Source organism: Amphiura filiformis, chromosome 3, assembly GCF_039555335.1.
Source record: "Amphiura filiformis chromosome 3, Afil_fr2py, whole genome shotgun sequence".
In the NCBI taxonomy this organism is placed as follows: Eukaryota; Metazoa; Echinodermata; class Ophiuroidea; order Amphilepidida; family Amphiuridae; genus Amphiura; species Amphiura filiformis.
In genome coordinates, this window is record NC_092630.1 from 34,586,772 (window position 1) to 34,610,441 (window position 23,670).

At 39.3% G+C, this 23,670-nt stretch overlaps 2 protein-coding genes across 2 annotated transcripts in view; one reads left to right on the plus strand and one right to left on the minus strand.

Annotated features, from left to right (window-relative positions):
• Positions 1-4,297, minus strand: part of LOC140148413 (importin-9-like) — a 38,592-nt gene extending 34,295 nt beyond the window's left edge. Inside the window, exon 1 of the mRNA XM_072170343.1 lies at positions 3,879-4,297. Within this exon, the coding sequence (XP_072026444.1) occupies positions 3,879-4,014 (136 nt within the window). The 5' untranslated portion in view covers positions 4,015-4,297. The remainder of the gene's footprint in view (positions 1-3,878) is intronic.
• A 57-nt stretch (positions 4,298-4,354) lies between these two features.
• Positions 4,355-21,798, plus strand: LOC140148414 (dolichyl-diphosphooligosaccharide--protein glycosyltransferase subunit 1-like). Its single transcript, XM_072170344.1, is given in 12 exon segments — positions 4,355-4,708; positions 9,418-9,482; positions 10,455-10,663; positions 10,666-10,763; positions 11,643-11,849; positions 12,286-12,478; positions 14,007-14,106; positions 15,210-15,348; positions 16,098-16,217; positions 16,537-16,672; positions 17,441-17,550; positions 19,167-21,798. Coding segments are annotated over 12 exon segments (1,809 nt in total). The 5' UTR covers positions 4,355-4,459; the 3' UTR covers positions 19,350-21,798.
• Positions 21,799-23,670: the final 1,872 nt, after the last annotated feature.

Consider the following 23,670-nt stretch of genomic DNA (forward strand, 5'->3'; position numbering starts at 1 on the left):
TCCCCCCTTGTTGCCACAGAGACTGTGGCGACTAAAGCGAGTGCTGCGGTACCGGTGCGGTATCAGCGTGGGTACCCGTGAGGGTTCCCAACTGTGGACCGCTGTACCCTCGCCACACCTGCGTTCCCTGTTTGGGGATCAAGCTGTGTGCTGGCGTGTACCGGCGCGGTACTAGCATGGGTACCCGTGAGGGTTCCGGCTGTGTACCGCTGTATGCGTGGTTCCAGCGTAGGTGCCCGTGAGGGCTCCGGCTGTGTACCACTGTACCCATGCCTCACTGCGTTCCCCGCAAGAGATCAAGCCGTGTGTATGGGTACCCGCTATACCGGCTGTCCCCTGGCTAGAGGGAGCTTGCCTAGTACCACGGGTAGCTGGCGTGCATACCCCGATCAATCACCTCGCCACCTGAATAGGCAGCGTCAATCAATGGAGCTATGCCCTGTTGATTTGACAGTGATCGATCAAGAGAGGGTAATTGACCCATGGACGATAATGGATCACCCACGCTCCGCTGGCTCTCGAGGACATAAGTGGGTTGTTGATCAGCTAGGCTGTTCAAGCTACTTACTGTACCCTCTAGAGCTTCGCCCAAGGTCGCTGTGTGTGGCGGACCACTCACGGCAGCTATGGGCGGGTGCATAGCGGCTACCACTGAAGTCAAGCCGTGGCTCGTCTTTGTAGCTGCCACCGAATGCACCTGGGTCGCTGTCCCGTGCGAGACTGCGAGCCCAACCCCTGAATAATCGCCAGCCAGTCCCTGTGGACAGCCAGCAGCTATTCTAGGGCCCAGGGTATCACTCGGCGGTCCCGCCATGGAACGCTGCCGTGTAACAACCCCAGTTGGTTCTGCTAAGACTACACCCACAGCGTTAGCCGCGGTATCGTCTCTGCTGAACCCATGCATGCTAGGGTTCAACCCAGGCAAGCCGGGTACCCTTGCATGCTGCCCGTCGCTGGCTACTACTGTGGCTGTTTGAGCCCGTGAGATATGCCTGCAACAGGCGGGTGTCCTCCTGCTAAAACCCCGTGAGGATTTTCGTTAGAGGACTGGTATCCTCCTGCTACAAAACCCGCTAGGGTTTTCGCTGGTGGTTACCGCTCTGCTGCCTGCTACTTTGCTCCGACGTATAGTCAGTGCTTTTCGCTGGCTGCTGAGCCTTTGGACGCGCTTAGCAGTCCCGAAGGAACCGCCTGCTTGTCCGGGGACCGGAGCCCCTTAAGCAGACCTGCCATGACCCATAGGGGCTGTCACAGCAGAATCTACCGTGTCGACTGGTATCCTCCTGCTGCAAAACCCGCTGGGTTTTCGCTGAGTGATTACCGCTCTGCTGCCTGCTACTTTGCTCCGACGTATAGTCAGTGCTTTCGCTGGCTGCTGAGCCTTTGGACGCGCTTAGCAGTCCCGAAGGAACCGCCTGCTTGTCCGGGGACCGGAGCCCCTTAAGCAGACCTGCCATGACCCATAGGGGCTGTCACAGCAGAATCCACCGTGTCGACCTTACCAGTGCCCTTGGTAGATTTCTTCTTCGCCGTCTTATGGCGATGGCCGGAGCCTATCCCAATCGTCAAGCTGGAACTCGGAGAGTCCTAAGCAAAAAGAAAGACATCTAGAAGATCGTGAGCACTCCCTGTGGGGGAAACAGAGCGGGTGTGGGTCCCGCTCCGTCACCAGGGAAGGGCAAGCCCGACAGGGCCGAGGCGAAGCGAGGAGAAAGGGAGGGGCACTACCCCCCCAACACGCGACTCAAGCCCAGTAAGCAAACCTGAGCACGGAGGCTGGTCGCTAACGTTAGTGGTAAAGTAAGGACTGGCTAACTTTATTACTAAAATGTCAGGCGGGTCCCTACCAATCCCCACCGTATGAATATCTGATTAACTTTCGTCTTATCGGACGGTAATGAAGACATAACGATAGAGTAATCACCCTAACATAGCAACAATAACCTACCGTACATGAAATACAATGTGTATGTACAAACATCTATTGTAACTTACAGGCTGCAATGGTTGTTTTACGTGGGAAACAAAATGAATGGCGTCAACGAAGCGGCCATTTTGAATTGCTCGTGTGTCCCGTATACAAGCGGAGGCACGATATGTAGCTAAGTTTTGGATCGTTTTTGTCACTTTTTAAGCCAGAAAATGCCGTCAAAACTATCCTCAGCCGAACAATACCGGTTTGGTTTTACCTAAGGTGTGAAACTACAACCGTATATCTCGCTTTGGTCGAGAAATTGATACACAGTGCTATGAACAATCGATAGGCACGTCTGTGTCAGTCGGAGACCAAGGAGGATAAGGGACGATCATATGGTGTGGCGTCACCTTTTGGGTGAGTCCACCGGGGATCGGTTTTTTTTGTTATTTATTCATTTATGTGGGACAAAATGACTATTGGTTTTCCGCATCTCGGGATCGATGCAAGAAGTATCTTAATCAACATCGGAAGCGGTAAGATCGACCGTGTACTGAGTCACGGTGTTATTTACATGTTTATTCCCGCAATGCATTCAGATACGAAAGGACACTAGCTACGAATGCGAGGGCATCCGTGAGCAAATTCGTAGCTAGTGTTTCTCGAGCAATTCTCGAGCAACAGATAGGCTACTTCACTGCAGCCTTTTGCAAAGATCCTTTGCAGTTTTTATCCCACCTCGTCATGCCTTGTACGCTCGAATAAATTCATGATTGACAGCGCCGAATGTGTATGTTGTCATTGTTGATGACATGTTCATGTTTACTTTTATTTTAATTAGCCAATCAGAACCAAACTTCATGTTTACGCCGCGTCATTAGCCAATGTTAGCTGCGCATGTGCACCAAAATAAAAACTGCAAAGGAATTTTGCAAAAGATAATAATAAATAGCTATTAGCTAGCTAGCTAGCCATGCATATGTGCATGCATGCATGCTAGCTGCTAGCCTACTTACTAACTTCTGTTTGAACATGTCTAAAGCTGAATTTATACTCGATCGCTTTTGCAGAAAAGCGATTTTCACGCATGCTCAATGTTTACTTACATTTCCAGAGCGTCAAGCCGATCAATCGATTCAAATCGCGGAGGCAAAAACGACGTCGCTTTTGCAAGTTGAAGAAATCTCAACTTCCCAGCGATATCGCTTGACACATGAATGTGTCAACCAATTATATTCAACCAACTGGATCTATTATTTTGCTAATTTATTTACCTTTCTCGATTATTAATTTTTGGTGATGAATTAATTCAAAGCAATAATTATTGACAGCAACTGATGTTTTAAAAATGTATGTTGTGGCATTTAGAATATTTTAATTGTCGTCTGCAATCGCTATCGCCGTGATATGATAAGTATAAATGCAAAAGCGACAGGCGATGCATCGCAAAATTCGGCGATTGCAAATCGCTTTTTCAAAAGCGATTAATCGCATCGCTCGGCGATCGAGTATAAATTCAGCTTAAGACTAAGTCTAAGTTAGGGATGTTCATAAAATTTTGAAGTTCAATATTTTTAGCTGAAAGTTCTTTCATTTAAAAGAGAATGAAATTATCTAAACAATAAGGGGTCAATCATGTTTCTAGTGCATACACTTTTGAAGTTACAGACAAAAATAGTGTCATCAAATTGCCCAAAATTTTGTGTGTGAAATTGTGACAGCAGGCACATGTACAATGCACACTACTGTATGTGACCCCAGATGACCTCCTATTCTTTACTGTAAGAAAGCTGTTTTGGATCATTGGATGGTCTTGATTTACACACAAATTGCTTTTGAGCTAAATCAAGCGTTGACTTGGTGGAACATGGATTGCACTATGTGATACTTTATGAATCCAGTATCATGCCAGCCAGTACCAACCATGTCCATGACAAGTCAACATCACGTAGACTAAGCTTACCTTCCGTTACTTCAAGTAATTTTATTTGTTCTTCCCCATGAATTCGAATCTCTTGTTGAGGAGAAAGTATAGCAGTCAAACTTTCCACAAGTGCCTTCTTAAGGGACTGACTAACTTCTACATCTGCGGCAGCCATTCCTTATAAAGTAAGCTTACAACAGTCAATGCGTATGATTGCCAAATTCGGCAGGTTTCGTGTGGCGCGAAATACACTGTTCACCGATGTTGATCGTCCGACGGGATCGTGTGTCTTCTATATGACATGGATCTCTTCGGCCGTTTAGGCGAACGTGGCAATACTTCTAAACAATGTGACTGATTTGATATTTTTTGAAAAAACGTTTTTTGGAGACTAATTTTGGCATTTTACAAGCACTACCCGGCACATAAATTCATGCCTTGTCAATTTCATTTGACCTTTGACATCTAGGGTCGGGAACTTCCCAAAACCCGGAAGTGAATCCCCTGTAATGCCGACGTGGACGCGATTGCTCTTTCCTTGGGCATCTATGGTTGTGTACAACGTACACAGTCATTGGCATACACCGTAGAAATCTACCCTAATCCTCACGAATCGCAAAATGAATCACACCCAAAAGGCAATATTTTGGTTGGCAGCTATATTAGCTTGCACGTTATCTGCAAATCAGGACAAAATCAACGATGGTTTAGTTAATGTAAAAGTTGAAAGAAAGATCGATCTCTCTTCGCAGTTGGTGAAAATCTCCAGTTCCATAACATTAGAAAATGGGGGGAGTGGAGCTGTAAAATCATTTCTTGTAGCTGTGGATCCAAGCTTGGTTGATCATCTCTCATATGCTGGTGCTTCAGTAAGTTATTAAACATGCAGTAAATTGTTGAACTAAGTCGTGTAATTCAGACTTACAACTCAGTCATGAATTTGTTATTTCAGGATTTTCATAATTTTCAATTTTAATTAAAATTCATGGCTAAGCTTGAACACTCGGAACGCTGTGGCTACGCGTACACATTATTTAGACAAAATAACTGCGCACCATCTATTTTGAGGTCATTGTGTGAAATCGGAGGGTTTTGTTTTGGGCTGATGAGGTATCGAGGCCCAAAACTGAACAAAACCCGACAATTTCACACAATGACCTCAAAATAGATGGTGCAAAGTTATTATTGTCATTCATTACCGTCGTATCTAATATTTTGAACAAATCAAAATGGCATTTTATGTTATTTTATGCCATAAAACGCTGTTAAATATAACCAGTTTTAATCATTGTTGTAACCTACCCTACAAAAAAATGAACCAGGCGAATATAACATTCGCGCCGACAACAAGAGCTACATGTACCAATCACAGAAGCGCGACGTCATCGCGTATGTGTGTGCGTTGCCATAACGCTGTAGCTTATACTACGCATGCGCACGCAGAAGTCATTGTTGCGGCGTCCGGACTCCGGAGTCATTGCGAGTTATTAATGACCTCGCAATTAGTGCGCGGTCAGGCAATCAATTTCTTTTGATTGGATTACACTACAGGCTTCGCGTATATTAATGAGGTTATGAATATAGCACGGTACAGAAGAAAGCAATGTACAGACACAGGTACGCACCCATGGCACCTTGCATTGCGTACACACCCGCATGCCCGGGCCGGGCGTACATGCGTAAGACTAGTACGCTACATGGACCCAGTTGCTAGTTGTAGTAACTACAAATTTCGAACGTTTTGTTCTCAAGTTGTAGAAGGTGCCTAGGGTGCTACAGTGTTAATTATTTCCATTATAAATGTCGCAAAATATTAATATTGACAATAATTAACAACCTGTTTCACCTCTCCATATTATATTCATACTGTACATTGCTCACCTGTGTTTTCATATCATATTTTGTGGTGAAAAATGGTTACAAATGTGTAATTTGCAATTTTTGGAGCAACGATTTCTTCGTACCAACGGCTAAGTGTGTATGTGAATGCACATTAAACACATACAAACACATACACAGCACCTGTTGGAACTCCCCATCGGAGCAGGGAGTTTCAATTATTGGAACTGACATGGACCCAACTCGGCAACAGGAACGTTGGAGTTTGGCCAAGAAGTACGGTCATGACAGTACTAAATTACCGTAGATTGGGGTGAATAGGGACAGTTTTGGCGCTCTCTAGATCATAGTTTTTTTCCTGTAGCCCCATGAGCCAAACTTTTGAGGGCATATTATGTCCACCCATGATGCCTTTAATCCACCATTATAAAAAATTGAATATATGAAGAGCTTTGTTGCAAAACCCCTTACATGTACATCCACTTTTGACTTTTTGAGAAAAACAGCTTTTTTTAATTGTGCAAGTATTACTTGTTCGATTTGATTCAATTTGGGATTGGATAAAGTGTTGATGAATAGAAACTAAAAGAATAGGTTTGGGACGATTTTCAAGGCTTCCTATTTATTTTATTATTTCTTTTATTATTTCTTTTATATCGCACCTTTTGTGGATGTAAGGGGTTTTGCAACAAAATAAATTTACCCCTTTTCTAGAAACCACCTTTGCAATTAAATTTGAGTCCATTTGTTTGCACTACATTATGTAACTTGACTAATGCTTTGAAAATCAAAAAGAAAAATTGAAATATCTCATTTACTTTTTTAATTATGAATTTTTAATTAAATTCGGGAAAATGGCATTTTTTTGGTATTTCCGAAGCTACACCTTTTGTTAATTAAAATGATTTTTTCAAACATAGTGACCCAAAAACAGTTCCTTTTGGTTTTAATAGGTCAAGAACATTCCAGGCTACCATTATACATCAACAAATTTGAAACAAAACAATTCTATATTCATTTTAAGTTCAGATTTCCGGAAATTCCCTAAGATTTCCCAAACGGGAAATATGCGATAACTCCGGAAGGGAAGGTAGTATGAAGGTCAAACAACCACCAAAATGTGTATTTTTACCCACACTATAATATTATGCCAATAACTCAATTTGGCCAAAAGTGGATGTAAGGGGTTTTGAAACAAAGCTCTTCATATGTAGGGGGTATATATTTTTTAAATAAAATTGTGGTGTCCCTATTGAAGGTGTGTATTTGCATTTTTACCCCCACAAGGAGGGAAAATGGACAACAAGTGAGTTTTAAAAAACAATAGAAACATGTCAAGGTAATTCATACCATCATAACTGATTAAAATCTGATTTCTTGACAACGTTGATCAGGCTCGTCAGTACAAGAAGAGGAGGGGTAGGGTGTGGAGGGGTAAGGGTGGCTGGGGTAGGGTTCTGGGTGGTAGGAAAGTAGGTGGGTAAGGTAGGGTGTTGGGGTAGTGGGATCAGGGTGGTGGGGTATAAGAAAATGTATCATGGTGGTAGAGGTAGTGGATAGGATGGTGGTGGTGGAGCAGTGGATAGGGTGGTAGGGTAGGGGATAGGGTGGTAGGGTAGATGGGTGGGGTAGGATGGTGGAGTGCTGGGGTAGGGTGTGGGGTAGTGAGTTCTGGGAGTGGCATGATAGTATTAGGGGTGGATGAGGGTGGTAGCCTGGGTAGGGTGGTGTGGTAGTGGGATAGGGCGGTGGGGATAGTAGGTTTAATGAGGCTAGTGGGGTCAGGGTGTGGTATAGTGATTTAAGGGTGGTGGTGGTAGGGTTAAGGTGGTGGGGTAGGTTCATGAGGGTAGTGGGGTAAGGGTGGAGCAGGGTAGGGTGGTAGTTTAGGGTGTGGTGGGGTAAGGGTGGTTGTGGGAAGGGTGTCCCTATTCACCCCATATTAGGTGACTTTTACCTGAAAAATATTTAAAAAATTGTTATAAAAATTCCTGTCAGAATTGATAAATAATCTTTTAGAGAAAGTTGTAAGACCTAACATGCTAGGTCCTGGTGAATTTCCAGCTCATTTTCTAAAATAGTGGCCGTGGGAGCAGGAAAGTTTTGACCACCCCATTTTTTAGAACTTTTTTTAGATAATTTTATTTTGGACACCCTGTATCCTAAATTTATTCTTTAACATCTGTTGAACCATTTTCTAAACACTGTTTGATTGCTCTTTCAATATGTGGAAATAAAAAAAAAAGTGTTAACCAAATGTGAAAAAATGAGATTTCAAAAACTTTTCTCACTTTTGTCCCTATTCACCCCTGCGTCCCTATTCACCCCAATCTACGGTACCTGTACTAAAGTTGTTTTTTAAACTTCCATGGTCCGGGTACGCGCTGGGGAATTGCGATCGCATAGAAGTGACAAGGTCGCCTACTAGTACTACGCGCCGCGCCGCACCGAAGACCAATGGGTCAGCCGGCTTGTTGTCAAGTGCATTGATCAGCCAATCAGCGTGATTGTTTATTGCTTTTGCGTGTACGCGATACGCACAGGCATGACCACGGAAGTTTTAAAAAAACAACTGTACATAGTCAAATTAGACATTTGCTGATTTGTATGCGTGCTGTTAAGAAGAAATTAATGTTGTGAAGATAAGACATAGACTCTGGCCATGTTTGGCTGAGTAACGATACATGAACACAGCCTTTTGTCAGTTTTGTGCCTATAAATTATTAAATTAGTCAATTGTGTAAAGCCGAGTTTATCCAGTACTCATGCTAGACTAAACACAAGTTGCGTATAAAATTTGCTTGTTGACGTTGACCAACTGAGGGTGTCGGTCTAACATGTATCTATTTACATGTTATGACTATTACATGCCACTTTAAAAAAAACCAGCGAATCGTGCACATGCTCAGCATGCAATTGCAAATTATACGACAACGATTTTTGACACTGATCATGCGTGTGATTCAATTTTTTGCAAAAGCGATTGAGTATAAATGCATATAGATCTTAGTTTAGAAATGACCGACAATTCACCGTTTATTGTGTGTTTCAAGTTGGTTTTGGTCCTGCGCCATGATTTGCTTATGGGATACCTAATTTTGGCGGTGGAGTAACACTTTTCCACTTCAAGTGGTGTTTATGATGTCACCAATAATTTCCATAATACTTGTCATACAATAATAAATTTGTGTCAAAATGCTCAGGAAAACAAGCCTCATCAAGTAAGATGTTACTTATCTGCAAGATGAAAGCCATTGTAAAAATTTTCAAAATTTCCATGTGTTACCGAAAGGGGTCCCAACTCATGGCGCAGGATCTTTTATTAGCGACGACACATTAAATTTGTATTTAAGGCGGAAGCCCCACCAGAGCAGTTCATCTGGGGTGAACCAAACCTGTCTGGTTATCAAATTAATCAGTGACAAGGTTATAAATCTCTAAATTTGACCGGTGCTAATTGATGCAATAACATTAAAACATCAATTAACACAGGTCTGTAAAATAATTCAGAAATAACATTGTCACTGAGTAAGTTGATAACCAGGCAGGTTTGGTTCACCCCAAAAGAATTGCTCTGGCAAGGCTTCCTCTTTAACGGATCATGCATACACGTGTGCTTAACGGTACATGCGTTTAGCCTTAGAAATTTAAGAGGGCCATATGCTGATGCAACAAATACATTATTTTACACTGTCTTGTTATCAGCAATTCTATTGATTATTGATTTTTGCAAATACAGATTAAAAATGCCGAAGGTGAAGTGACCAAGCTGAAAGTGGTACCAACGTCAGTGACTGGCCATAGGTAAGGGATGTTAGAATAATTTTGTTGTTGATACAAATTGTAGGCCTACTATATTATAGATCTTTTAAAAAACAAACTAAACCCAAAGTTTTTGTGTTGTGCTCAAAAGAACAGGTCAAAAATTAGACCTTTGTTGTCAGGAAAGTAAGTAGATCTCAAGAACAGTTACAGGTTTATTGCTAAATGGTTTAATACCAGTACCATGGTGAAATGCTACGTGAAAAAGTATAAATTAGTTCAGCTTTGATCCTGGAGAAGTAAGCAGTCAGGTTACATGTAGCTCATTTGATACAGCGTTCAACTATGGTGCGAGAGGTGGCGGATTTAAAACCCTGGCGGTAGTTAGTATGCCTTGTGTTAGAAATTGAGCTTGAAATTCCCCAGCATGAACAAGGAACTTACTGCTAATTTGCCTCATTGTAACCCATAAGTAAATTTTGAATTAAGATGTCATTTACGAGTGCTCAGAAATACACAGCATAAAATTTTGTATGGAGCTACAGGAAATTAACATGTGTAAACTTAGGCCAAGAAAAAAAAATTGTTTGCTTGCCCTCAATTGAATTTTAACTATTGGGTCGGTCGGTCGGTCGGGATTTCTTTTTTTTTTCTTTTTTTTTTAATTACTAACAAACTCTACTGCTTGTAATTAATTAAGGCTCAAAATATGAAAAATCAGACAATTTTGGTGTCAAAATGAATCAACTAACATTACAAAACAACTAAAATGTTGAACAAAAACTCTATAATGCATTTTTTTTACATCTTCAGAATGCAAAAATTTGAAAAGAAAAAAAACACTTTTTCAGGAATTTCCAAAATTAGGGTCGGTATTCTTTTGTACAGTATATAGGAAAAAAAACCTTTTTTCCGATTTCCAAATTTAATTTTTTTTGGCCTTAGACTAAAATCATTGTAAGAAGTGTCCCATGATATCTATCTGAAGACGTCTGATTTGTTTTGTTCTTACAGTGACAAGACATTTTACAGGGTAACGCTGGAGGAAAGTCTAGGTGCTGGCAGCACAGTAGATGTGGACGTCGACCAGGTATTCGGCCACGCCCTCCGTCCATTCCCAGCTCAGATTGTTCAGAGCGAGAAGCAGTTTGTGGAGTTCTCTGGTGGTGTGTACTTTTACTCCCCTTACAAGACCACATCACAGAGCACCACCGTCAAGTTGGCCTCAGTGGGGTAGAATATCACAGCAAGGTCCAGCCAGTAGCCCTTAATGAAGATGCAATCACATATGGGCCATATGAAGATATTGCCGCATTGACAGAAGTAAGGAAATGTATAAGTGCCAAGCTTTCCTTTACCACTACCAAATTAGGCAGGGTTGTAGCTAGCCGAAATTGAGTGCTGGGCGGGGGGCAATTTGATTGATTTATTTAGCAAGATTTCATTTTAAGAAATTTTTAGAAAAGATTTTACTGATTTTAAATTTAAAAAAATATTTCACGACTTCTTTGTTTTCCATTTTTTGGTAGCGATTTCTGTGAATTATGTCAGTTTTCCGTATCACGGAGGAATGGAGGCTTTACCCTTGACTCCTCTCATAGCTTACCACAGTTTAGTTTCATCTCATAACTAGGCTGTGTAGTATTGGGAGGGAGAGAAATGGATAGCTAAAAGAACTTGCTTACTTCTTTACATTGGATCTGCATGTACTCTGCTGTCCTACATTTTAGAACTCATCGCAGAGATTCTAAGTCAAAACCTGTATTCTCTCTTATAAAATGAATCGGTTGAATCCTTGCGTTAAAAACCTTTCTCATGTAAAATTTAACTTATAATTGCATCTTTGGTTCATGTCTGTGTCAGGTCACGAAGAATTGATTTTTACAGGGGGATGGGGGGGGGGGGCTGTTTTATCAATTTTCTGAGTTTTTCATCCATTGAGTGTTGCTCATTTTACAGGGGCTAGTTTAGAAAATGGCCGCCATATTATATGAGCCCTGCCCTGTATACATTGTAGACTGCAAAATGCAAATGCATTGAGTCTGTATGATCCAACATACAAAACTCAAGAATCTGATTATCTGACCTATCAAGAGCTCACATACATCAGACATTTCTGGAATAAACACTTATGGTAAGTTAACAACAGAATGTTCATCTACTCTTATTTTATGTACATTTTTGTTCAATTTTCATTTGCAGGAAAAATTAAGAGTCCACTATGAAAACAACAACCCATTCCTGACTGTTACCAGCATGACTCGTCTCATCGAGGTGTCGCATTGGGGTAACATAGCTGTGGAAGAGACGTTTGATGTTGCTCACTCTGGAGCCAAATTGAAGGGGTCATTTTCACGATATGATTATCAGAGAATGCAAGACGGATTCTCCTCAATTAAATCCTTCAAGGTGAGCAGGGTTTTATTATAATTTATATAGGGGTTAACAATCCTGCAAAATTCTGCCAAGTCCTCCCAACCCTGTCTCTCATCCCCTTTTAGCCCAGCACGTGTTACAGTTCGGGCTCCACCAGATGATTTGATGCTTGCCCCCCTCTGCGCATCACTACAGACCCTCTCATAGCTTACCACAGTTTAGTTTCATCTCATAACTAGGCTGTGTAGTATTGGGAGGGAGAATAATGGATAGCTAAAAGAACTTGCCTTTCCTCAACAATGGACTTGCATGTACTCCGCTGTCCTACAAAAGGATAAGACCGAAAAGTGAATTTTTTGTTCAAAGCCTACTAATTATTGATTCAAATATATTTTTGACCTGAGATTTCAAATGAATTCTGTTAGTATTCATGTGTAATAATGTGTGACCCTCTGCTTTCCCCATGTAGACCGTACTGCCAGCATCAGCTGCTGATGTCTATTATCGTGATGAGATTGGCAACATCTCTACCAGTCACCTTATAGAGCATGAGGATCATGTGGAGCTAGAACTCAGGCCTAGATTCCCTCTCTTTGGTGGATGGAAGACACACTATTACATGGGATACAATCTGCCAAGTTATGAGTATCTATATAATTCAGGTAGGACAAACCTTGTTACCTACATACCTTGCAAAAAGTCATGGTAGATGTATTTTGTGATTTCTGATACACCTACCCTGCCTGACAAGAATGCAGTCTAGGCTACTTTTGTTGAAAGTTTGACCATCAGAACCAGCTGACATCTTACGTTGGATTTTGAGCTTAAACTAAGGATATTGTTCAAACATAATTTTTACAAGTGCTTATAACCTCATGTTCAGCATCCTTTTTGGTAGATGACAATGTCTTCATTGAATTTTATGAAATCACTTTGGGATATAAAGACAACCAGTTTTAGGCAATTTGACATCTATGTCATTATTTGCTTTTAAGGAAGGCTTGGAAACAGACAAGGCCAAGTCGCACAGGGGCACAATTTCTTTTGCACAGTGCAAGAATTACAATGTGATAATAAGAATTTTTGATTCTTGCATATGATCTTCTGTGTAAAGTTTGAACATAGTCAGAATCAACTGTTATTCATGCATATCTTCCTTTGAGAATGGATGATTACAGTTAGAAATTTCATTTGAATGAAAATGGCTGTCGGCAGCGTGATGATTCACAGCATACATGTACATTGTGTGATGAATGCCCGGATGTGTGTAACACAAAAGTGAATCCAACCATGCCAACTCACTTGTGATTGGTTAATATTTTCAATATGTGACTGGACACTACGAATCGGCCGTAAAGTCGGCCCCCGGTCAATTTTGTTTTATTTCGTGTTTAGAAAATATATATCATAAGCTTTAAAATAGTATATCATTTGACTTCAAACGATATCCAGAAGCGGAGTTATGGTTTGTTGAACTCTGCTCCTTCAACAAAATGGTACCCTTTTTCGGTTCTTCACATGTCTCTTTTTCCACATTGCTTGTAATAAAGTCATAATTGGCGGTCATTTCAAATCATCCCCAAGTCAACGAGTTTCAGGAATGTCCTCTCATTGTTATTGTTGGTTATACATACCTAGACTAAATACAATGCAATTGTAACCCACCACTTGAACAGGATTTAGCCAAAGCAAAGAAAGACTAGATCTATTTAATGATTCTATATGTAGAAGATTATTATCCTCTTCAGCAATTGGATTATTGATTGGTTTAAACGCTATCAAATGAGAAACATGTCGCGCCTAATTGAGACACAGTCTATGAATACGACCCTCACGTACATTTTGCACTGTATCTCAGAATACAATTTGCAGAGTTAACGGCTCATTCGTAGTGTCCACTCACATATTGTGTCCACGATCGTGCATTCGCATTGTACTTTTTTTTACATTGAATTTTTACTGTAGTAGATACACCCTTAAATTCCTCCCTGGAATAGGGCATTGCTGCTTACTAACGTATTTAGGTTTCAATGCTATGCAACTCTAAGGATTTTTAGCAATGAACTTTTGGGAGGAAAAACATTTTTAGATAAAAGACACACTGCAAAGTAGAGTATCAACAACAGTTAGTAAATGTTGTGTAACTTATGTTTGTCTGATAACTTATATTTATTTTATCTTGTCTAACAGGGGATAACTATGTCTTATCGATGCGCTTCTTGGATCATGTCTTTGATGACATGGTTGTTGACGAGATGACAGTGAAAATCATTCTCCCTGAGGGAGCAAAGTAAGTCTGCAAATGTACAAACAAAAAATGTAATATGTCAAGTATCAGAGGAGTCTTAAAGGCATTCCTACAATGCACTATGATTGGGAAATTTGATCAATATAACCTAATTTGAAAGGCAAAGTCCCCATTGCCACACACACAAAATGGTAATTTTAAAACTGCAGCCAACAAGCTAATAGTTGAGACTTATGACTGATATTTGATTTTCTTACCGGAAACATTCTTATTGTCCCACTGCATTAATTTTATTCCTAAATCTCAATGTTTTGAATGTTAAATAATAGGATGAAAATGCCAGATATTTGCACACAATCCCAATGCAAGGTATGATCAACTGTACCACATGTGTACAAAAGCCAGGCATACAAGGTCAGAAACCCCATTGGGTTGTGGGAATGTCTTTAAACATCCTCTGGTCAAGTATTGTGCAGTTACAATTTCAGTACTAATATTTCACAGGGTCAATGAGATAATGTGGGCTTTCCAGTGATACCAAAATCTATATTTTGATGATGAGAAAGTGGGGATGATGTTGGGATGAAGCTGTGGATGGGAACATGTGCCTTCAAGCTCTGATTTATGGACATGAAGAGATCTTACGCAAATAGAATTCTTAATTCCAAGTAACCACAGGTTTTAAAAAGCTTGCATTAATTTCAGAATGGCAAATTTTAAGCCTGGAAACATATTTTTGACCCTAGAGTTTAATGTTGAAAGTATCTAAAACTGTTAATAAAACAAACCTCAACACTGCTCAGAACGGCAGAATTCATGAAAAAATTAAGTACCGGTACTGTAATAGTGGACATTTTGGTGGAATATTAATTTTCTTGCTCAACACAGCTATTGGAAAAATGTTCTTTTGTGTATGCCTACATGTATGTAAGAAAACTCAAAATTGATTGACCACATTTACAGTAATATCACTTAAATATCGCACTATAGATACGGTAAGTGACAATGAATGTAAATGCAAGATGATCTTGTATTGTGACGATAGATGGAGTCTCCACAAAAGTCATCACTTGGGACAAAGTCGTAAGTTTTCTGCATCTTTTTGCTTTTCATGTTATCAACTTTTCTTTGATTTGATTCGACAGAAATATAGCTCTGAAAACACCATATGAGATTCGCCGTAGCCCCAATGAGCTACACTATACCTACCTGGACACCATTGGACGACCTGTTATAATTGCACATAAAACCAATTTAGTGGAGCCTCATATTGAAGACTTTGAAGTAAGTTGAGTTAGCTGTGTTTGATAGCCCTTGTTCCCTCTTTACACTGTTCCAAGTTGTCGCATACTCTCATCTCAATGTACGAAAGGCGATTCATAAAATCAATCGCTCATGAAGGGGGAATGGTGTACACTACGGACAGTTTCACTATGGGCCTAGCAAACGTTGATTCTAAGTGTGTTGTTGTTTGCATTGTGCCTGTAACGCACTGTGCCAACAAGTTGCACTGAGTGCCTTTGTAACATTAAGGGGGTACTACACCCCTGCCCAATTTTGTGCCTATTTTTGCATTTTTCCCAAAAATTATAGCGCATTGGTGACAAGTAAGATATGTATATTATAGGGCAAGGACTACAACTACTGCACTGGAAATGTTATTTTCAGGGCAGTAGTTTGTGTAGTCCTTGCCCCTATAATATACATATCTTACTTGTCACCAATATGTTATAATTTTTGAGAAAAATGCAAAATATGCACAAAATTGACCAGGGTGTAGTATCTATAAGCTCTATAGACGTTAAATGATCAATGTGCTTGCAGGGAGAACCTCATTTTGGTAGCAAGAAGGCGGATCCGTGCAAAGGGTGAATATTACAATTTGTTGCAACCAAATATGCTAGGGATGTTAGGAGTTGGTTGCCTCCTGTTGGTCTGGTTGATCAGTTTGTGTCAGATATTGAAACAATGAGAAGATAATGTAAATTTAGAATTGACTTAACTGATTTCAATTTGATGTTTTGATTTCACAGCTTCATTACACCTTCAACAAGCTTCTGCTGCTCCAAGAGCCTCTGCTAGTTGTAGGTGCTCTGTATCTGCTCTTTATAGCTGTTATTATCATCGTCAGGATTGACTTCTCAATCTCTACAGTAAGTAAAGCATTGCATGCCTTAAATATTAATATGTGGACTGCCAGAATAATTGCCTGTACAGTTCTTAGTGATATATCTATAGTTGTTGGGTGATAAAAACATCATGTTATTCCAAAGGTCAAATGGAAAACAATGTGTAAAAAGGGGCCCCCATTTACATAAACCTCAAATGCAATTTTTGTTGAATTCTTTTTTTTTAATAGAAAAGAAGCAAATTCTCTTGCACACCTTCTGACACTTAATAACTGTAACAAATGTCGCAAGTTTCATATAGATCCCTGTTATCAGTATTATTGTTGTTCTTAATTTCATTTAGGATGAAGTGAATGAAGCTCGTTTACGAGTTGCAGGATTGGTAGAAGAAGTTCTTGGCCACCATGGCAAGCGCTCCAAACTCTACAGTAGTTACGATGATGCCATTAACAAATTCAAGCATAGTAAAGATAGTTCTGGTAAGTGTGTAATTGTCTTGTTGAAAATATTATGGTCATACTACACCGCAATTGCTTTGTGGTGCGTTGCAGCACTGCATCGTACTGCAAAATACTGCAATGCGGTATCGCAATAAAGTTAAATACATTTTAACTTGGAAATGCGATGCGTTGCGGCAAAAAAGTAGTCAATATATCAGCAATGCACCACATCACGAAGCAATTGCCGCGTAGTATGAACGGACCTTTATTCCTCTCCAATTGAAAACCTGTTTTGTCATCACATGCACAGATAACCTCAAGTTTGATAGTCAGAACTGGGAGGTTTCCCAGGTAAAGTCAAAATACCAGGACAGGTTGACCATATTATTTGGTAGTATGCTGGATTAGATGACGATTGGTGAAGATTAAGTCCTTACATTGTGTTCATGCCCAAGTACCCCTGTTAGGCCGGATGGGGGTGAGTGGCCGAGTTGAAACGGACCGGGGTTCTTTCTTTTGGTTCAAGTCGGGATCAGGAAAAAAATAAAATGTATGTATATTATAGCTGAATTATCCCAGAACCCCGGACCACAACAGTGGTGTTGTGTTCACAGATTTCTTTATTCACAGTATAATATATCACTACAGGTGAATGCATGTGGTATGATAAATCAGTAATTATTATGAATATATGAGTGATGGCAGTTATGGTTATTAAATTTAGTTATTAGCAAATGTTTTGGTAAATATTGCGGGTGTGTTCTTTTTAAATTTCATGTTATTGAATTCAAATTTGTCAACATGCAGGTTTCCGTGCCACTCTCAAGAAGCTGGATGGAGACCAGCGTACACAAACTCAGGCCATTCAAACTATAACAAGCACACTGAAAAGTGAGAGTTCTGAAGTACATGAAAAGGTAAGATGACCTGGCTATGGATCCATATGGGTAAGACTAAGATGACCGGGGGGTGGATCCATATGGGCAATACACTAGAATATCAGCCCATTAGCAAATGTCAGATTAGGGGTAGGGTTAAAGTTAATTATAATTGATTCCAAAATACATTGGGAGTGTTGGGAAAAGGTTTAAAAAGGTCATTGGACCTCGACCATTGTCCGAAGTAGGTAACGGAATTAAGTATTATCAATCTCTTCCTGACTGCATAGTGTGGAGTCAGTGATAATAATACCTGCACAAAAATAAAGGTTACGCTAACAGTTGTGGAATGTATAATAGGGGGTGGCAACGACTATTCTAATTTTGCAACTTCTGGTCAACTTAGGGGGACCCACAACTTTAATTTTGACATTGGAAATTTTCAACCCTTTATTCTAAGCCCATGCTCAGAACATGGGGAAATAATTTGGATCACAAAGTGGTGAACACCAAATTTATTCACTTACACATAATTATAATATCTGTACAGAAATTTAAGATATTAGTATTTTTCTATTAATGTTTGGACAAATCCAAAGATATTTGATTCGGGGCATGACAACGATTAGTACACACGTTTGTGTCTTCGTGCTCGGCTGGACATTTGCAACAGCACCCTCATTACGCTTGTTCAGAAAGTTGTAGGGCATCTTAAGGGAAGGGGTATGAACGTTTGGACAGTATTTATTGTGGGACATTAGAGCATTCTGAATACGAAGAATGTCCTTCTGATATCAAATAATTTTGATTTTTTGAAATTCGCAATGTAATACACATTTTATGGCAAATCATTAAAAATTTGATATTTAACAGTACTTAAAGTAAACTTTATAAATCTGATGATTTATACTTAAAGTGTATGTAGTTGGGATGAAAAGCCGACGATCAATTGAAAATTTTGACCTTTCGTATTGAAGATATGGATTTTTTTCCCAAGACACCCAAAAAAAATAGGTCTTTTTGGGAAAAAAATCCATATCTTCAATATAAATGGTCAAAATTTTCAATTGATCGTCGGCTTTTCCTCCCAGCTACATACACTTTAAGAATATATCATTAGATTTATAAAATTTATTTCGAGGACTGTTAGTGTTATATATCAACAATTTGAAAAATATCAAATTTTAATAATTTGTCATAAAATTTGTATTATATCGTGAATTTCAAAAATGAAAATTATTTGATATCAGAAAGACATGCTTCAGTATTCAGAATGCAATTCAATACGTCTGAGGTGCTCTCATGTCCCACAAAAAATACTGTCGAAACTCCATAAGTAAATTCTAGATCCCTTATTCTAGATCCCTTAATATATTTTCAAATAATACTGATCATAATAACACCAGTGCTGAAAAAAATGGCTTCCCTCATGTTTGAGATTGTGTTGGGCAGTGCTCCAATGTTCATTATTCAGGGATGTAAATCTTCAGGAAATTTTGTGATTTCAGGAAATTTTGCTTTGATCTTCGCTGTACAAAATATAAGGAAATACACATTTTCAGGAAATGTGAAAGAAGTTTCAGGAAATTTTGTCAGTTTTCATCCCTGATTATTATTATTAAAACTTATATATGTGTGTCTCTCTATCATTGCAGGTTGTAGAATTGCAGAAATTAGCTGGTCAGGTAAAGGATCTGATCGCCACCCAAGTTACCAATGGCGAGAAAGTGGTCAGCGGCAAGATGTCCAAGCAACAGTACTTAGACGTGGACAAGACCACCACCGCACGCCGCACAGAATTACTTGGCAAACTGGAGGTTGTCACTCATACGCTATAAAGGGGTTGGGGTAGATTTGCAATAGGTGCCCAGCAGGGTTTTCTTGAGGTGTTTCTGAAGGGTAAAATGCTTAGTACAGGCTTTGAGTTTTGAAAATACTGGGTTTGCAGTTTATCGCAATCCTTGATATCCTAAGGTGAGCTGTCAGGTGTGTTGTATACTGCACTTGTGAAGAAGTCAAAAGTCTGGCAGATTTTATAAGGTGGCTATAAATCACACTCGGATGGGCAACTTAGGTGAGCCCTCTTCGAGCATTGCACTCGCTCACCTTAAAACTCAAAGCCTGCTTAGTATTCCTTCACTACTTGAAACTTACTTCTGAAGAGTAACAAGTCATTGTTTGATAGGCCTCATTGTTTGTTTTCAGATCTAAACCATTTCAATGATTTGATACAAAAGTGTTTTCAAGTGAAGATGGTATTGATTGGGTTGGGATGAGAATCAACAACTAATATCAGCATATCCATGGTAATCAAAAACAGGCTGTATTAGTATGAAGCTTGCTCACAATGCTAATTTCACTTTCGATGAATTGCTACATAGATGAAAGCTACATCATTTTATGCACAATTGATCAATACATTGTGTAAGCACCTTGTAAAGTAAATGTCTTCAGGGTGTAACATATTATTTAAATGAAAAACCACATTTGGTTTGACAAGTTTTCTTTTAAGTAAAATGTTACCCGCAAATCAAACAAGCTGTATCATGTGTTATACAAATCTGTAAGGGGTGAGCATGGGGTTACCACAGACTGATACCACACTAAGTTGAGAAGTTATTTTGTATTATAGCAATTTATATTATTTGAAATAACAGAGATACATTTAAGAAGACTTGGAAAAAAAGTAAATATGAAATGCACGGTAGAGAATAAGTTGGTTAATTGTATATTGTAGAGGGTTAAAGATGAGCAAAAGATATTTTTAAGGAGATAAGTATGAAATAAGCAAAAATGCAAAAGAGTTGGAGGCCATTATCGTCGTGGAAGCTTGACTTGGAATATTGTAATGCCTTTTGCCTGTGGTAACTCTGCTTGTTGGCAGATAGATAAGTTGTAGATAAAGGTTACGGTGGTTAGTGGGATATAAACAGCTTCTCTTTCATCTTTGGTAAAGCTATGTTTATTTTTTCTTTAGTATGTATACATATTTCCACATCTAGATGGTCAATGTTATGCCTTTTTCCAAAGTTCACTCTTTCTTAGCACTGTTTGTCATTGTCTGTATTTTCACCTGTCATAGTGGTCTTGTGTTCAAAAAACTTTGTAATGTACATACCTTGTCTTGCCAAAGATACAGCAATCTTTACACATGGTCTTTACATATACTTTGATCAGCTCGTAATCGGCGGGAATTATTAGGCTTTTACCACTACGCCAAAAACTAAACCCACGTTAAGAATGATATAGTTGATCTGCCTGGACAATATTTTGCGTGTTAAAGAAAATAGACGAAGTATAGGACTTCAATTAACATGATTAATAATTTGTAATACTTCTGGCGAGATGTCACAAGACAATTCTCCAAATAAAATATATTGATATCAATCCGTGATGTTATAAGGCCCGTCGATTACGAGCTGATCAAACTATAAGTGTATAAATTTGAGCAATTCTTGTACCTCTGTCTGATGGAACTCTGCATGAATCTATGTGTCATGACATGTGCAATTCTGTGTTGATAATATATGATATAATTCAACATGAAAGCCTCAGAACAAGAAGTAAGAAATAACACGCCCAAGTCACATTTAAAACTTTGTAAACTGAAGTTGAGAAAAGATATGAATAATAAAAATTATACTTTCTTTCAAAATTGAATGTAACAGATTCAGAACGTCATCATAATGGGACAAATTCAAACAACAGAATTTAGGAAGTTCAATGGAATGAGGAAGATATTATAAGGTTAACAAATAAAAAAAAAATTTAAGAGAACAGTGTAAGAGGATCAAATTTTCATTTGCAGATAAAATACAGCATCGGTGGGCCAAATTGTTGCACAAGTGAGATTTTTACCTACAAATATGCTCATGAACCATAACAAATTGAATTGCCTCATAGCACCATTAATGTGTGGCAAATATTGGAAAAGAATGACCTACTGGCAACAAGTGGTGTAATCGCTAGGTTGGTCAGGGATGTAAACTTTCAGGCAATTGCCTGATTTCAGGCAACTTTGCTTGGATCTTCCCTGTTCAAATTATAGGGAAATGCACATTTTCAGGCAATGTTGAGTAGTGTCAGGCATTGAAGTATCAAGTTCCGTTAAATAATGAGTAGCTGCTCTATATGGGGTATGTCATATAGTTACGGTCCAGGGCGTAATGGCAGTAGGTCAGAAGCTCACATGAGCTCAATTGTACCCAGGTGCATAATCTTGTGATCACTTTCAAAAGGTAGCAACAGAAGTACAGAGTATTGTTGCTGATGCCTGAAATAGAAATTCTTTAAAAAAAAAAAAGAAATTGTGGAAGCAAGTCTTACCTATTTTCCTTTTGTATGGCTTGTTGCAATTTGTAAATCATAATGGATGTATAAATCGTGAAGTGTGTGTATTTATACATGACTTTGGATTCAAATAAAAAGATATTACATTTTTGGAAAAATTGTTGCTGGTGTTTATTATTTATAAGGACAAATAAATACTTTTTTTATCCTTGGTTTGTTTCAGTTCATTTTATATGTCATTTATAAACATCTACCAAAAAAGTAATTACCTCCCCTGAATAAATTATCATTATTCAAAAACGGTTGATCGTATGCTAAACGTGGGATATGCATTCAAAGCAGAATTTATTTCTGCGCATTTATGACAGTTCATTTGTTGCAATGGTCCCAATATTGATGTCGCAGCGTACATTTAAATTTTTTTAATCTCAAGATTTGAAAGTTTTAGCAAAATACTATTGCCTTGTATCCACCTGTGCTCTGTGCCTGCATGTTTTTCAGTGACTACACAAATTAGAATGACAAATTTGCATAATTTATGCAAAAATCGCAAATTGATAGCGGAGTTGTGAAAAATTATCTCAACATCATCAGGCGTATGGTAGCGAAACCTAGTGAAAGGAACCATACAAAGCTGCTGATCACCTGATTAGTTTTTTCGGCAAAAAGTATGCACAATTAGTTAATTTGCATAATTTAACGACTCTAATACAAAAATGTTTGGAAATGTGTTAAAATCAACCTTGTGGACAAAATATCACCAGATCTGATTGGTTTCATGGTGTTACGGGGTCAGGATGTACCAAAGTGTTCTGAAGTGTTTCAGGGCAATTTGGGTGTTTTGAAACGTTTTGAAGTGTTCCAAAGTGCTCTGCGGCGTTTCAAAGTATTCCAGGGTGTTCTGAAAAGTTTTGGTATTTCCCGTAATTTTATGGGTGTTTCAAAGTGTTCTAAAATGTATCGGGCGTGTTGGGTCAGATAGTGTCATGTTGGGTTCAAGTTGTGTCGTGGTAGAGCTAATGGTTGTACATGCAGGTCAGTGTGTAGTTTTTGCTCCACGAAAAAGGTATAGAAATCAAAATCACTAATCCCTCCAATTAGCTCCTGCTGATTTCCAATTATAGAACTATCAACATGGTGTGAAAAGTGTGCCAACAGGTTTCATAATAACATTATTACATAACAATTTTCTATCTTTTTGATTGTCTGCTCTGGTTTATCACATACCTGCCACTGTCCCTATTTAATAGGGACTGTCCCTATTTTTACAGAAACGAAAATTTCGTTGGCATTGTCGCTACACTTCTGGTATAATAAAAGCTATACATCGCTGCTGAAGTTGAGGTACAAGAAGAGTTATCTCCAGACCAGGTCGGATTGATGTATTTGATTTTGGCAAAACCAAGGTGTGCAGCAGTGCAGTGGCGTGCCCAGCACATTGAAAGTGGGGGGGGGGGGGCGGGGTTGTTCAGTTCCCCGAATGGAGTCTGATTAGGAGCAAATTTGTTTTTAACGTTTTCCCCGAATCCCCCGAATGACCAACAAAAGTGGTCCCCCTCCCTTGCGCACGCAAGTGGTGTGCAGGTCCTGTCATGGAGAAAACCTGGCTTTGGCACTAAGGTGTGCAGCTTACTTGCACGTCGTCGAGTCAATTCAAGAACGTCGTAAGTGATACCAGGAAGGCCCTTTATTGGAACTTTTAAAGACAATATCGTTTTCCATACTGTCCACTAAACCCCAATAACCCAATGCAACGCTAAAGCAGTGAGACGGTCGCAAAAGCATGCGAGACTTGTGGTTCGAGAACCGCCTTGCTCACCTTTATTTTCAGAATAGTTTTAAGGGGTCGGTCACGCACCTTTGCACGGT